Here is an 18168-nt window from a genome sequence, read left to right on the forward strand (position 1 = left end):
AGATAATATCACTCTTCTGAAAATAAATTTATCATAAAGACAAATTCAGAAGTAGGAATATCTTAAATATGTGAGGGCACAATGACTAGTGGTATTGTTCCCTACAGAGCCACTTGCTTATAGAATCCCACTCTACCGCTGTATTCTTTATTACATGAGCAGTGCGTTCAAATATTACACTGACCTTTCCTGTTGGCTTCAAAGCTGTCGTAGAGATTGATCCTCTGTATATCATAGGTCAGAGTTGTGTTTGGTAATAGTGTTCTGTTTCTGTTGATGATGTTTGCTGCAAATCTAAAGGCTTGTTCTTCTGCACTCACAGAGGAAACTCCTTCCAGAAACTCAAATATGCCTCCTGTTGAACAATAATATATACATAGACACAATTAAACAAAGTAAGAGGCATTGATATGTTCTGTATAGAGCAGAGTTCTTGGTCCCACACAATATTGTCAGCAGCGCCATACCCATAGTATAAAGATTCAACTCACACTAAGGGGTCAATCCTATTAAGTGAGAAGGGTGCGAGTTGACGTTGCAACAGCGTTAAAACACAACAAAGAGACCAGCACCACCGCAGCCCACTCCGATTCCGAATTCTCTAAATTTTGCTCAGAACCCTCTGGGGCTGTGAGCAAAATTCAGCGAATCTGGGTTGCCGTAAAGTGTGGCCATTTCTGCGATGACTAGGACCAGTGAGATCATCATGGTTAATAGGATTGAGCCCTAAAGGAGATTTCTGTTTATTATACAGTAGCTACAGTATGCTTTTGTTAGTGTTATAAATAACAGTTGAAAAAACACTGTAAATAAACAACCAAAAAAAACAATACTCAAGCCATAGCAATGCCATGAATAAAGAAAGCTCTCCTATAATTTAAGGTAAAATAATGTTCTCAAAGTGATAATGTTCACAAAGTAAAATCATCATCTACTTTTTGGGTTTAGGGGCACAGCATTCATCTGTTGATAAAGCAGACAAGTATTTTTTTCATATATACTGTAGCTTAACTGATACAATATATGTACATAAAGCACACACTTGGGAACCTTTTGCCTTCTGTGAGTCTAGACAATTTTTATGAAATACACTTTAGGGCTCATTAGCTCATTACTTCATTGTGCAATGCCCTGCACCGTGTTCCCTCTTAGGTGAAAGCAGCTTGAACACTTGTAAAAGAGTGATTAATAGGATATTATATATGCTGCTAAAATACTCTTGGCAACACTTAGAAACTCCACCATGAACATAGCTTATTGTGTTTTTGGTCTGTCAAGTCTTTGGTAAAATTACTCTCATTTATTTTTTGTAAAACATTTAATTAAATAATTCCACAATACAAATAAACCATTAAGGTACTAAAAATCAAGAAAGTATGAAACATCAATATAACAATTTGCAACAGGTACAGAACTCCCATGTGTAGTTTGTATATAAGAAAGAAAGTTAATTAGACCAGAGTTTCAATGTTTTTTTAAGGAAATTTGAAGATAACGGAGAAATCGAAGCACGGGTAAGGTGGCGAGAGATGACATCACCCTAGAACAGGTTAATTAATGAAAATTAGCAAAGTTATATGTAGTAAGTAGAGATGAGCGGGTTCGGATCTAAGAGATCTGAACCCACCAGAATTTGGGGGATCCTGGGCGATTGAAGTGCAGCTCGGATCTCCCTGCCTGCCCCAGATCCCTGACCCGAGGCAAAACCTCGCGACGCCTCTGTCGAGTTGCGAGGTTTTGTTTTCAGTGGGTCTGTCATGGCTCTCAGCCAATCAGCGTTAAGCCCATTGAAAACAGCACAAAAGAAGAAAAGAAGTTGGCGCCCATCATCCCCCGCTGCCGACACCACCGGCACTCCCACTGGCAGCATCCCCCACTGCTGACACCACCACTGCCGCCACTTCTGCCCAATGTACTGAGGATACCGTCAGCGACACCCACACTGCCGACACTCTCACACTGAGGACACCACCAGCACCCCTGCACTGCTGACACAGTCAGCAAACCTGCACTAAGGACACCGCTGGCACCCCCGCTCTGCCGACACCACCGGCACCCTGCATTGAGAATGCCCTGCACTGCCGACACAGTCAGCAAACCTGCAATGAGGACACCGCTGGCACCCTCGCACTGCCGCACAACCAGCAGACCTGCACTAAAGACACCGCTGGCACCCCAGCACTGTCGACACAGCCAGAAAACCTGCACTAAGACACAGCTGGCAACCCCGCACTGCCGACACAGCCAGCAAACCAGCACAAAAGACACTGCTTGCACCAGTGCACTGCCGACACAGCCAGCAAACCTGCACTAAGACACCACTGGCACCCCCGCACTGCTAACACAGCCAGCAAACCTTCACTAAAGACACTGCTGACGCCCCTGCACTGCCGACATCACCGGTACCCTTCACTGAGGACACTGCCAGCACTGCAGCACTGCCATTCCATGTACTGAGGACACCATCAGCAACCCCACTCTGCCGACACTGCTGTCACAGTAAGTGCACTATTGGTGTATCCAACCCACACTGTATAACACACTGTATCTGTGTTGGAAATTAGAAACTGAACTGCCACATGTTAGCGCTGCCCACTGTGTCACTTAACTTAGTCAGCCAGCGAGCTGGATGCAACCTTTTGGCCTTAACTAGATGAAGCAAATAATATTGTGAGGTGGTCAAAATTGATTGGAAATTACTGGAAATAAATGTCATTGAGGTTAATTATACTGTAGGAACAAAAACAGGCCCATTTAATGTGATTTTAGCTGTTTTTATGATGTTTTAAGAAAAAATCCAGATCCAAAACCAAAACACGAAAACAAAACACGGAGGTGAGGTTTTGGCAAAACCAATCCAGATCCAAAACCAGGGTATATCCAGATTCAAAACCAAAACCAAAACACGGGGTTCGGTGCACATCTCTAGTATTATGTGGATTAAAGTACCTAAGAGGAATAATGTGACAAGATATAAAAGAAGAAACAATTGTGTTATACTGTAGGTTTCCAGATACAATATTTAACCAAAAGTAACAATCACTAATATTGTAGTGGGAGTTCATAGACTAAGTTGGGGGAGACAGTCATAGAGGCATTACGAAAAGTGGCAGAGTAAGAACCAGGTGGTTGATTCAAAAACTACCCAATGTTAGATTAGGTAGTTTCTGGGAGAGATGAAATGTGAGGATCCCATTTCTACTCCTTTTTCAATATTTTCAAGAGCAATCCACATATCAAGAATTTTGGCTTGTAATGTGTCTACTGAGGGAGCAGACTTTGTGGTATTCTTGTAATGGTGGGTGGTTTTCTGGCTCTGACCCCTATTTGTGGTAGTTATAGTATAACAATACAGGAATCTGTCATAATATGGTATAAAAGGATGTTGAACAAGTATAACAATCAAATAAAAGATCATTTATTGATATAGAAGATTAACCTCATAAAAATGATAAAACACTAGCAATCTCAATAATACACACAGAATTACCATTATAAACAGGGAGTAAACGACATATTTAAAATATACAGCAATAAAAGGACAAAATTATTCTAATAAAAGGGAATAAAGGAGCTCATTCAGACCTGGACACTAAACTGCGCTCTCTCGCAGCAAAATCCGCGTTCGCAGTGTCTGGTGTAAGGACGCCCTCTTTGTCTTAGAAAGCGACGGCAGAGCGAATGCCAGTATAAAGATGCCCACTTTTCTCTCTTAAAAGACGTCATCTCCAGGAAGTGTATGAACAATCGGAACCATCGAGAGCCATTGGAGCTGCATGCAGCGCTTGAGGTAGACCTTACCACGCTGCAAGCACTGCGGTCACTGTAGGCTGCAATACAACCAAGTGACGTGTATAATGACGCATCTTTGCTAATTATGCACACCCATAAAACTCCATTTTGATGCCCAGATATGCCTGTGTACGCAGCACCACTCCCCCGTTCACAAGCACCTTCCCCTGTTACCACCCACAAACGGCACTATCTGTCACTGAAAATAGTGTCCAGTCTGTTTACTACGAGCGCACGATTCCCGAACGCAGTGACTGGTTCGCGCATGTGTACTTTGATGCATATGCATGCGCAAACGTGTGCTAATCACCCATAGCGTGCGTCCGCAGCTTTGCGAATGGGTCTGAATCAGGCCCAAAGTGTATCAAAAAGTCACTTGATAAAAATAGATTATCAGTGCAAAAACAGTGAGAGTTCGTACCATAGGTATAAACATTGACCTTCCGGACCTAGGATCTCCAAACGATTATTCAAGGGGATAGAGATGTGGGCCCCAATGCTTACACTTTGTAGTCCCATTCCAGGGTTCACACAGTCACAGCCGCCTGGTCCTTTTTAGTGAAAGGATCGAGGTAGTTTCAGGCTGCTGGATATATACATATATTCCTCTCCCCTAGGAGCACCATAGCTCTCAAACCCCCTTTATCTATTTTACGTTTGTGGTATTCTTGTTTAGTATTAACTTTTTTGTCACTGTCATAATTAATGTGAGAATTGGTGTAATTGACCTAATAGCAGAATTTCTCAGCCATACATTGAAGTGAGTAAAGAACAGAGGAGATTGACTGTATTTCAATAACATGTCATTATTATCTATCACCCATAAGTATAAGCCTCTTCTCCAAAAAGTGGGTAAGTTATACCATGCTGAAAAATATGGTCCCTATTCTATAGAAAACCCTTAAGCAATAGTCCAACTTGAGAAAATGTGGTAACCATCTACCAATATAATAAATGATTTATATATTTTTGTATTTCTCATGTTAAGTATGACAGTATATACACACATCTCATTTAAAACATCTAAAACAATGGTGTTCATATATAAGTCACATAGCAGAAACGCAGAATATCCTAGCCCTCTAAAAGCACTGATATACAGCATTGGCATCTGAGATGTTAAACATTAAGTTTATATCAACAGATGAAGCTCTTCAACCGTTTATAGCATTAATAGACAAATAAATGGTCCATATCCATTCCTAATACAAATTGAGACCAAGAAGATTTAGTCCATCTGGATCCTTTGTCAATTAGACATGAGGAAATAAACACAACAATTAAAGAAATATGTCCCCAATGTGAAAATAAACAGTGGAGATCAAAATAACGAGAAGTATTTTAATGAAGCAAGCTATGGCCATATGTTGGATTCTCTTTTCACTGTGCTGTCCCAAAGCATCATTAATATTAATAAAATAACATCCATTTCTTCTGACATCATGGCTTTGTAGAACAACTATGGTACATATCTCTGGACATTTTGATGTGGGAATTTTGGGAAAGTGCAAATAGCTTGTAATAGGATACATTAATCGAAGTTGGTTAATTCTATAGTCCTTATGACAACTACACCTCAAACAATGATGCAAAAACATTGATTCATGGCCATAAGGCAATTAGTTTATTCTATCCTTGGAAGATTTTGAGGTCCTACATACACAAACCTTTTCATCTGTTATGGTGCATCCCACTGTATGGTGACTGCAGAAAAACAATCATTGATCCATATAAGGAAAATAAAGTCTATACTCCTAGGGGTAAAGTAGAGGTTTTTAGAAGTGGAGATGTTGTCCATAGCAACCATTTAGATTCTACTTAACATTTATCTAGCCCCTTCTAGAAGATAATAGCTAGAGTCTTATTGGTTGCTATGGGCAACAACTCCACTTCTAAAAAACAGCACTTTAGCTTGTGCAAATAAAACAGCAGAGCAGGTACTTTACCATGGAACTGGATATATCTGCACCATGTCTCCACCCTGACACCATTTGTTCTGATCAGAGGAAACCCCTCCCCCACACTAGACTGTCTGACTTACCAGTCCTGTGTCCAGATTTCCATTTACTGCTGGGATAGGAAAGTAGAATCAATGTTCTCAGGCAATGCAAGGAATTGTGATTGACAGATTGTTAAGGTCTATCTATCTATCTATCTATCTATCTATCTATCTATCTATCTATCTAATCTCTAATCTATCTATCCATTCAGCAGCCATAGTAACTGATAAACATTAACATTCTGCATTTAACTGGATGTTCAAGCAGTGGGCAATTCCATAATTTAAATGAGCACTGGAAAGGATCTGCATGAAGATTGAATAAAATTGTGTCAGCCTCATCAATATTCTTCTGAGAAGTTCAGGGGTCTTCAAGATCTTCCAACTTTGTACATCGACAATTGACATCTACAATAAATCAGAAGCCCCAACAGGTCACCATAGTGTAATATTTTCAAAATGTTGGTTTATTCCAGAATAAAAGCTATAAACTGGCTGCTCACAAATATAAAACAATAAAATTGTATATCTGATCATCAGGGGGACATCAGCTTGCTATGACCAAACTCTTGTAAAATTCACTATGACAGGAAAACATATGTGGGAGGCCATCCAATGTGTTTCATTGCCAGGACATCATCCTGAATGTTAGATACACAGAAATTGAGGGTCTCTCGGAATATGAGCAGAGTAAAATAATGGTTGTTACTGTAAATATACTGTACATAACAACAGCTAGCAGCGGAACTACATGGCTGCCTTTTCCTAGAAAGCATTTGGTGTAGATGGTGGCCTGGTGTCTGTAAGTCAGTTCACCCTATATGACATATAAGTCCTGAATTTATTTGGAAAAAAGTGTGTGTGTCTGTGGAAGAGGAAGGAGGGGGGGAGAGTGCACAATTAGAGATTTATACAAGTTGCTCTGATTCATAAAGTATTGGGAGGGGCTGCAAGTAAACTTAATTATATTATCTATTGAGTACGGGATTTCAATGGTCAGGATGCTGATGGTCAATATAACGACAGCGGCATCCCGACAGGCAGAATTCCAAAATGTTTTTGTAAGTATTATATCCCTAACCCTCCTCCTAACCCACTGCTCCCGTCCCACAGCCTAACCCTAACCTCACCTCCCACATCCTAACCCTTCCCTCCCACAGTCTAACCCTCACCCTAGTACCTAACACTAACCATCCCACTAACCTTAACCCCAATTTATTTATTATCAGTAACTTATATAGCACCAGCATATTCTGTTGTGTTTTACAACTGGTAACACACAGTAATAGAACAAGACTGGGTAATAACAGACAGACAAAGAGGTAAGAGGGACCTGCTCTTAAGCTTACAATTTACATTCTTACATTTGACTTTGGATCAAAATTTGTCAACTTCTCTACAATTGTCATAGGTGGCACTGGGGGTATGTAAAATGTGGAGCATAAAGCTTGGATTGCTGTGAACAGAGCAGTTTCTTACTGGTAATGCCATGTACAATTTTACAGAATCTTTGGACATTTCCTATGGTGGCAATCTAATGCTGTCTACAAATGATACTTATATTTTCCTAAAATTAATAGAAAAGATATACCACATTTGTGAAGGTGGGAAGTTTCTGTGCCACACATACTCTTAGCCTAACAACAATACATTTAGGAAAAACAAAAGCCACCACACTCCGTTTGCATAAGGCAACATTTCAGATCTGTATAGTACCTTTTTTCAAGCACACATACAGGGTTGTAGTGCCTTGGGAGGGGGGGCCCCATTTTTTTTTGGGGGGGGGGTCCCCACTTTCTGTGTAATTCCAGCCCTGGGCTGACCAGGTTTGGGCTGGTTAATGTTATGGTAGAGGGAACCTATGCAGAGTGTCTCCCTGCTATGGCATTATCTCCCTGCCTCATTTAGCCGGGTTCTGGTTATTGGAAAATAAGGGGAACCCCACGCTGGGTTTCCTCCTATTTTTCAATACCAGACCAGGCCCAGATGTCCAGGACTTGATATTGATTTGGGGGAGACCTCACAATTTTATTTTTATATAACTATTTACATGCTACAAGCAGCATCTAAACTAGCGGCTTTGGAGAAGTCTGTTAGTAATATATTATATTTTCTACTAGGCTTTCAATTTTAGGCTATTAGTTCTTGAGTAATGAAAACATTCTATGGAGTTGTTTAGTTAAACTGTCATCCTCAATGTCACTGCTGTGCCAGTATGTTTCATAGATGTGCTATATATTTTTTATACTGCAATGTGATTGTGTTGCTGCTTTGTTGTTTAGCTTAATTTATAATTATTAATTATTTATCAATTTATTTTACTGCCCTTTTACTATGCTATTATTCTGGCTTGAATCATCTGTATTAGCCAGAGGCCTGTGATTTCAGATTTGCTGGTTGGAGAAGTGTGTACAGTAGGTAATATATTATATTATTTTAGGCTTTTACTTTTAGGCTATTAGTTCTTGATTAATGAAAACATTCTATCATTCAGTTTATTAAAATGCCACCGTCTGCCACTATGTCTCATAGATGTGCAATATTCTTTTAAACTGCCATGTGTTTGTGCCGCTGCTCTGACGCTTAGTTTAGCCAGCCAACTCTTTGCAGCCTTTGACCAATGTTGGTGAAAACAATACTTAAGCTGTGAGGTGGTCAGAATTGTTACTTATGTTAATAAGGCTGAGGGAACAAAGAACAGGCCCAAATTACATGATTTTAGATATTTGTATAAATTTTTAAAGAAATGCAGATCCAAAACTAAAACTTTCGAGAATGGTTTTGCCAAAACCAAAACACGATTAAGATTTTGAATCAAAACCAAAACACGTGGGCCTGTACGCATCTCTTAAATAACAGTATATATATATATATATATATATATATATATATATACAGACAGGTGCATAAATATTGGGACATTGACAGAAATATCATATTTTGGCCTCTATTCACCACTACAATGGCTTTGAAATGAAACAAACAAGATATGCTTTAACTGCAGACTTTCAGATTTCATTTGAGGCTAATTACATCCAAATCAGGTGAACGGTGTAGGAATTACTACGGTTTCTATATGTGCCTCCCACTTTTTAAGAGGCCAAAAGTAATGGGACAAACTAAACAATCCTAAATCTAACTTGCACTTTTTAATACTTTGTTACAAATCCTTTGCAGTCAATTACAGCCTGCAGTCTGGAATGCATAGACATCACCAGACGCTGGGTTTCATCCCTGGTGATGTTCTGCCAGGCCTCTACTGTAAATGTCTTCAGTTCCTGCTTGTTCTTGGGGCATTTTCCTTTCAGTTTTGTCTTCATCAAGTGAAATGCATTCTCAATCGGATTCAGGTCGGGGATTGACTTCGCCATTGCATAACATTCCACTTTTTAGCCTTAAAAAACTCTTTAGTTGCTTTTGCAGTATGCTTCGGGTCATTGTCCATCTGCACTGTGAAGTGCCATCGAATGAGTTCTGAAGCATTTGACTGAATATGAGCATATAATATTGCCAGAAACACTTCAGAATTCATTCTCCTGCTTTTGTCAGCAGCCCCATCATCAATAAATATAAGGGAACCAGTTCCATTGGCAGTCATATATGCCCACGCCATGACACTACCACCACCATGCTTCACTGATGAGGTGATATGTTTTGGATCATGAGCAGTTCCTTTCCTTCTCCATACTCTTCTCTTCCCATCACTCTGGTACAAGTTCATCTTTGTCCATAGGATGTTGTTCCAGAACTGTAATGGCTTTTTTAGATGTTGTTTAGCAAACTCTAATCTGGTCTTCCTGTTTTTGTGGCTCAACAATGGTTTACGTCTTGTGGTGAACACTCTATATTCACTCTTGTGAAGTCTTCTCTTGATTGTCGACTTTGACACATATACATCTACCTCCTGGAGAGTGTTCTTGATTTGGCCAACTGTTGTGAAGGAGTTTTTCTTCACCAGGGAAATAATTCTTCTGTCATCCACCACAGTTGTTTTCCATGGTCTTCCGGGTCTTTTAGTGTTGCTGAGCTCTCCGGTGTGCTCTTTCTTTTTAAGAATGTTCCAAACAGTTGATTTGGCCACACCTAATGTTTTTGCTATCTCTCTGATGGGTTTGTTTTGATTTTTCAGCCTATTGATTGCTTGCTTCACTGATAGTGACAGCTCTTTGGATCTCATATTGAGAGTCAACAGCAACTGATTCCAAATGTCACACCTAGAATCAACTCCAGACCTTTTACCTGCTTAATTAATAATGAAATAATGAGGGAATAGCTCACACCTGTCCATGAAATAGCTTTTGAGTTGATAGTCCCATTACTTTTGGCCCCTTAAAAAGTGGGAGGCACATATAGAAACTGTTGTAATTCCTACACCGTTCACCTGATTTGGATGTAATTACCCTCAAATTAAATCTGAAAGTCTGCAGTTAAAGCACATCTTGTTTGTTTCATCTCAAAGCCATTGTGGTGGTGAATATAGGCCAAAATATGAAAATTCTGTCAATGTCCCAATATTTAAGCACATGACTGTATATAGCAGAGGGAGATATTGAAAGAGACATTATATTTCATTGTCACAATATTTACTGTACTTTGCTCACTACACTGGTTCCCCTCTCCTGTGGGATTCTTTTTGCTGACACCTGCCTCTCACTATTGCGTTCCTGTGCCTGAAGGCGAGTATATTGGGCATAACTTACAGTATGCATAACAAGAAGAATGGAAAAAAACCATATATTATACCTACAGTATATGCTGAGCCATATTCATTGAACCAGTAGAACACTGTAAGTATCCAATGTATGTCAGGCATATGTCACATCCACTTATAATTATACTTTAATAATTTATTTTGCTTGCAAAATATGCATTTGCTATTAATTGTTAATAAAAGTTTAAAGCCTCTCTAATACAGCAGGTACAACACTCCACCTCATGCACAAACATATTAGTTGAAGGGCTCTATTCAACATGTTAATTATTGGGGTCCACCGTAATTAACATCCCTACTCGATGCGAGCACCGGAGTAATTCATCATTGCTTCGGCGCGGAGACAGTTGATCTGGAAATCAGCTGTCTCTACCCGAGTTTTATCATTGCTCCTTTTCGGAGCTGTGAGACAAGTGCACAGGTCACGCATGTACACAAGAGCCCCGACATGCAGTGGAAGGAGCTGGACAGGGGCAGATGGATCCTTTTTCGCGACCCAGGACTCTGTCCCATAGGGAAGGAGCAGATAGCAGGAGCACTCGCCATCTGAAGATGGCGAATGTTCCCACAATCAAGCTCAGAAAATATTGTATTTTCGGAGCGTGATAAATTCTGTGCCCATACTAGCATATAGGGACAGCGGTCCATTGCGGTAAGCAGGAGATATCTGTGATGTCTCCTGCTTTACCATTTTGATGAATGGCCATAAAACTTAATTTCTACAATTGCAGGTGAAAATGTTAATTTTCATTTGCTTTTGTAGAAATTAAGTGATGATGAATAGAGCCCTAAGAGATCAAGAATTGGATGCCGACATCTGTACACCTTTTGCAGGTGCTGAAAGTCTGGTACAGTAATAAATAGTATTGGTGATTATGATTAGCAGTGATAGCTAACCACTCTGAACAATTTTAAACTTTTGTTTTATCCCCTAGTCTTGGGAAAATGCTATCACCCGTCTTCAACATTTTTCTTCATTGTACAGGTTTAATTAAATGTATCTAATAAGTCTCAATACTCTATTTTTTTATCACAGGGCATAAAAGAAAACAATAGACTCACTTATCCCAATCTGTGGACACAAGGCAAGCACCCTCTCCTGCTCCCCGGAGCTAGGTCAAGAGTTAGGAAGCCATAAAACTATCCAGTTAAGATGATACAATCTTGGCCCCACATCTTTACAAAGGTTAAGAGCGCAGTTAATGTCAATCCAAAATGAAATCAATAGAAAATAAGACCCGTGTGACACAATGTTGGATAATGATGATAAGTGATGAGTGTTTTACTATGAGGGACTGACATGCTGCATTTCTGAGATGAGCAGAAAACATATTGAATAGAGCACATAAATATGCAGTGAGGGAGAGAGGGGGAGGGATGTCCTACCAGATCAAACATAATCAGCGTTGATCCAATGTTGAGAGATTAGAAGCTGATAGTCATTTAGAGTCTGTGTAAAGACATTACTACAACGGGCCCACTGGAAAGAAAAAAGATAAGGATCGCATAGAGAAAGCAGGCTCAGAATGCTGAATGTTTTGGCCTTTGAGCTAAGGAGAATTAAATCAAGGGAATGAAAAGGTGATGCTTTTAAAAAGGTATGGTACGCAATGGTACAGATTGAACTTTCTATATTGAATTCATGTATGAACTTATGTTTATGTCATTTAAATAAATAAAAACATGTTTTATCTTAACACCACAAATTGAATTCTACACTCACAAATGGCCAGGGTCCCTTATGTTTTGTTGTTTCACACCTCCAAGCAGCAGAGTGGAGCGGATTAAGTCAGGGGTTGTAGCTACATCACAGAGGAGGTGTTTCTGCATCATGGAGGTGTTGTGTTCAGTCTGTACCATTAGACTACACCTTATGTGACTCAGGTCACCCTTCTTTCATCAGTTCATTAATTCACTACTACTCAATAATGCAGATATATACCCAGACTGGATAGTAATTGGGATAAAGCAGTGCCATTCGTGACAGATAGACAGGGTCCTCAAATTTTACTGTTCTGCTGAAGCTATTACGGCTGGGAGGTTTGGTGATTACCCACTGAAACTATTTTTTTTTTGAACACTTCTGAATTTCAACCTTCATCACGACACACAGCAATCCCGTCACCTCAGATGTTTTAATATTTGCAGCAAAGCTTATAGCCTGAACCTTGAGTTATTAACAATGTTGCCATTTTACTATGTTCATCCCAAGTTAACTAAGCTTGCTATATATTTTGACCAGTGGCGGAACTAGAAAGTGGTGGACCAGGTGCAAGATTATATGCTTTGGGCCCCCCTATGCAATGCCCCTTATACAGTGCCCTCAGTAGTGCCCCTTATACAGTGCCCCCAGTAGTGCCCCATATACAGTGCCCCCAGTAGTGCCCCATATACAGTGCCCCCAGTAGTGGTCCCCCTGTGCAGTGTCCCCAGTAGTGGCCCCCCTATGCAGTGCCCCCAGTAGTGCCCCTTATACAGTGCCCCCAGAAGTGGTCCCCACTATGCAGTGCCCCCAGTAGTAGTCCGCCCTATGTATTGCTCCCAGTAGTAGTCCCCCCTATGCAATGTCCCCAGTAGTGGTCCCCCCTATGCAATGCCCCTTATACAGTGCCCCCAGTAGTGGCCCCCCTATGTAGTGCCCCCAGTAGTAGTGCCACTAGTAGTGCCCCCCCTACATATACAAGACAAACACACACAAAAAAACAAAAACACACTTACCAGAATCCCCGCTCCTCCACATGCCACCGTCAGCTCCTCTGTCCTCTCGCTCTGCACGATGGGAGAGATGTCATGAAGTCATCTTCACTGTGGTAGCCTGAAGGCGGAGCTCATGAGTGAGCTCCAGCCCGGCTCCCTCTATGGAAGCAGCAGCCAATGAGAGTCTCTCTCATTGGCTGCTAAAACAAACACACCACCGCCGCTGGAAGTGGTGTGTTTGTTACTGTGTATTGCGACTGCTCTCACTGTGGTCCGCACTACACTTAAATACTGTGGGGTCTGGGGGACACTGGCGGCGGGTGCAGCGGTGGCTATGGGCCCCTGCACCACAGCGGGACCCGGTGCAAGGCACCGCTGCACCGCCGCTAGTTCCGCCACTGATTTGGCTTACCCACATTCACAGCCCAGAATTTAAATGTAGAAGATATCGGCCTTACAGTAGTAGGTATACCTCTCCTACAAGCTCTATGCTAATCTGTCACAAATGCCTTCCTACCACAATTAGAATGAAAAATGAGAATGAAACATGTACAATTCTAATACTGAGCCCATCCAAGATACAGGAAGAACTACTAGTAATAGCAATTTGTGAAAATTGCTAATTTTTTTAAAAAAGTTTGCAGTGAGATTCAAGGTGGCAATCATTTAAAATGCAAAAACAGATTTATTTATATATATATATATATATATATATATATATATATTGTGATAGAAGCACTGGAGAAGTGTGGAATGGCTTCTATATTTGTCCCAGATTCCTGTCTTATGTCTTTTAAAACCCCCAGGAGAAGTCTGTTAGAAAAGCAGACTAGTAATGTCAGCTTTTAGAAAAGCCCATTTGGGTCCTGCGGGTGTGGATGTGAGGAGAGGGAGGGCTCCATCCACAGGCCACTCCAGGTTTTGGGCCTTTCAGCCTGGTAGCAGGCTCATTAGGGCTTCACCTGGAAATGGCTGATTGAAGCTGGGTTTGTTTGTGGCTGAGTGTCTCATACCTGGGGGAGCTGGCAGTCTAGCCTGTTCAGAGACATTTGTTTAAAAGCCTGTAAGTACTGTGCACGTGTTTTGTTGATGGTAAGGGCAATAGGCTCTACCATTGTTGTAGCAAGGGAATCTGCTGTGTAGTTAGTGCCCAGCCGGGCTAGGACTTAAGTTTATGCTTTTGTTTATATTTTTGTGTGTGGCACAATAATGTCTGGCGCCGACCAGTTTGTACGAGATTCCCAGACTTGTCTCCTGTTTATACGGCTGCTGTGTGTAAAGAGGGAGTCCATCTACCCCTGGAGAGGGGCCCCTATCCCAACTGTGGCACTATATATATATATATATATATATATATATATATCTTTATTACTATCCATTTGTTAACTTTACTGGACAAGTCTTTCCTATTTAGATTGTAGATATATGGAATTATGTTATATTTATTTCATTTAATAAGTAAGATAACCAGAGAAGGCTTTATGCAGTGTATAACAGAAATGCAATTGTGTAAAACTCCTTGGAGTAAAGGATGCAGATGGCGTGCTGTGGGAGTTACATCTGTGGTGGATCAATCTTCTGACTTCTTACTTTGGCAGCAATTCCTACTGTAACTGTCCACTCCCCGCAATCTAGATTTATTTCTAGTAACTTACAGGAATGGGTCACTGCTATAGTATCATAGGCTTGGTTCAATAAACAACAAACTCACATTAGTAGAATGCCCCCAATAACAAAATTGTTTGACCTGTCATTGGTAACCTGGGTTATGATTAATTCTGTGTGCACCTCTAGGGGGCGTTAAAGTATATTCACAACTGAGGGTCAAATAGCAATGCTACAGCACTGATATGTTAGGTTTAATCAGTGTCTGTATATCATACTGTACATAACTTGGATATAGTAATGGGCAGGGCCGTAACTAGTGTAGTGTGACCAGTGCCATGGCACAGGGCACTGCAGGGCTGGGGGGACTGTTTGGGTCTGTCAATTTTCCTGTTTATTATCATTCTCACTTGTAGCTTCCTCTTCTTTTATCCACAGCATCTCCTGGCTGCCCCTATCTCTTCCCTGGTCATTCCACATGAGGCCATGGCCCTTTTTCAGGTACACTATCTTATGTCCATATTAAAAAAATGGGGAGGGGGGGCACTAATACACTCTCTGGCACAGGTCACCAAAGTGTCTAGTTACGGCTCTGGTAATGGGTTCCTCTCACCAAATCAGATAACGTGAATCAGGATGCAGCTTTCTCACCAGATGGTACACAAAGCAAACTTCTCTCTTAAACACTCTTGTCACTGCTTTCCATCCTGCTCCTTTCTCTTTTTCTGGTCACTATCTTGTCTCTTGCAACTCTTAAGGTGCGTACACACTGGGCGATAAAGTGGACGACTGAACGATAACGATATCGTTATCATTCAGTCGTCCACGTTATCATCCATTTTTAACCCCAAAACGATGAACAATAATGACGACGCGCGTTCCCATGGGTCGTTCCTCATCATCGTTCATCGGACTGACATGCAGGCCAACCTGACGATCTCGTCAGGTTGCTGCATGTTGGGGAATGGGGGAGAGAGCCCGGCGCTGAACGATATCGTTAATGATATCGTTCAGCAGCTGTGCTCAATGTCATGAATGACATTGAGCACAGCCTGCCGGGGACACACTACACGATATCGCTCAGGGAGCATATCGTGTAGTGTGTACGCACCATTACATTTTTCGCTCTCTCTCCCTCTCTCAGCTGTTTATCTGCTCAGCTGGTTACTATATCACTGCACAATGGCCTCTCCTCCACTCTACTCTCTCAGCAGGTCCAGTTGCTCCAACTGTCACTCCTCCAACTGATCTTGTTTACATCAACTGTATTTTATAATGTCTTTGGCTTATACACCCCTTTCCAAAATGGCAACGGTAGGGTATTACAGCTAAAAACACCTGCATATTGCTACCTGTTTTGAGATAATGACAGACGTAGAATGCAATCAGAGTGCATACACCAGGTGGCAAATGCAAGCATTAGGAGCTGATGAGCCTGGAAGATGATATGAGGCCTGACTGCGAGTACAAAAGATGCACAGTATAATAGTGCATAATGCATATACATTAAATGCAGCAAATGGCCAGAGACTACTAATAAGTCAATTGGAATAATCTATATGCTATGTAATCGGACAAGACAATAATATTATTATTATTTATTAAAGTCAACACTAAAACTTATGAGCAGCCTTCCACCTTCCCAACCAGATTAATAAACATATTTAATTTGTGCAGAAAGAGTGTTCAGTACAATGTAATCTTGCTTTTAAATCACTTCATTAACATTATGAGTGGTATACCATACCTCTCAACATGACCCTCTCCAGGAGGGACACAATGCTCTGGTCCTGGACTTCCCTGGTAAGAGGTGGGGCTGCAGCGCAGTTCAAAATTCAAATAGGGGAGCCACACCAACTGTCATTTCACATGCTGCCAAACATCACTGACTGGGACTCACTGGCAGTTGGTGTGACTCACCTATTTGAAATTTGGACTGTACTGCAGCCCTGCCCTTGGAGCCGCCACCAATCATATATTACCAGGGAAGTCCAGGACCAGAGCATTGTGTCCCTCCTGGAGAGGGTCATGTTGGGAGGTATGGGTGTACAATTAGCCATGAACATTGTTTGGGTGCTAATGGATCCCATGAGTCTATCCAATTAGCCCCGAAATCTGCCCGACACCAGCACTTATCGGGCTTTTTTGGGGGGGGACCTGATGTTATCTGAAAAGATATCTCCGAAAAGTGCCATGTTTTCTCCGTTGCGATGGTGAAAACACATAGGTCCGTGTACTTATCACGGATCCTATGTGTTTGCTCCCAAAAAATTTGTTTCCCAACATGATTTGACCTACCTCCAGCCCCCAACCAGTCATATCATGCAAGGTATGGGCTAGTGCTGGTTAAACATTGGGGAGTGACCCCACACATTATTTATTTATTTATTTTATGCACAAAGGAGTTTGTCCGCCCTTTATTTCAATTTTGCTAGCAGTAAAACAATATTCTAATCATTGTATGGCAAGCAAAGATTTGTGACAAATGAATTCTAGAGACATAATATTGGGCATATCTGAAAAAAAAAGTTGGTAGTATATGGAGTCCAACTTCATTATTATTTAGTTGGTAAATTATTAATTTGGCTGATCTGTTGATAAAGTTTGTGGTGTATGGCCAGCTCTAGTTGTCAGATAATTATAATTTTGTTGGTTGATCTGATGTAATGTGCCCTTATTGTTTAAGCATAAGTTCGTATTTAGCAGATCAAAGGTGAGTATTTATCAAAGCTTGGGGATAGATAAAATTGTGAGAGATAAAGCACCAAACAATCAGCTTCTCAAATACATTTTACAGTTTGAAAAATGACAGGAGCTGATTGGTTAATACTTTATCTCTCACAATTATATCTCTCCCCCCCCAAAAAAACCTCTCTCTTTCATATACACTGTCAGTAGCCATACACTGGGAAGCTCTAACTGGTTTGGTTTAACAGCATACAGACATGACAGGATTACATTAATAACAGACATTACTTCTTCACATTACATCTTCTAGAACATTCCTGTAGCAACAAAGTACATAACCATACAGTATACAGAGTGCCGACACGCCAACAACACTTAACAACATTGCCACCTGCTGTCCCTCCAATGTATTAACGCAATTTACATTAAGGGCCGTATTCAATAAGCCGCGAAAAGCCGTTTTAGGCTAAAAAGTTTCGCTGATGATGTAATTTCGCCAGGCGGAAAAGTATCACCATATTCAATTCCAAATATTTTCATGGACGCGAAAACGCAATGCAATGTAATAGGCAAAAAAGATTTGCCTATGAATAGGTTGTTAAAAAAAGTGCACATTTGCGGTTTTGGGGTGCAAACATTGGGAAACCACTCAGCACCCTTGGGACACCCCCTCAAA

General features: G+C 41.0%; 1 protein-coding gene across 1 annotated transcript in view; it reads right to left on the reverse strand.

The window, feature by feature from the left end:
* Positions 1-18168, reverse strand: part of GRIK3 (glutamate ionotropic receptor kainate type subunit 3) — a 707216-nt gene that overhangs the window by 397564 nt on the left and 291484 nt on the right. The window contains exon 2 of the mRNA XM_088461525.1: positions 185-355. Within this exon, the coding sequence (XP_088317651.1) occupies positions 185-355 (171 nt within the window). The remainder of the gene's footprint in view (positions 1-184; positions 356-18168) is intronic.

Source organism: Taudactylus pleione, unplaced genomic scaffold (assembly GCF_031769625.1).
Source record: "Taudactylus pleione unplaced genomic scaffold, aTauple2 ptg000007l, whole genome shotgun sequence".
Taxonomy (NCBI): Eukaryota; Metazoa; Chordata; class Amphibia; order Anura; family Myobatrachidae; genus Taudactylus; species Taudactylus pleione.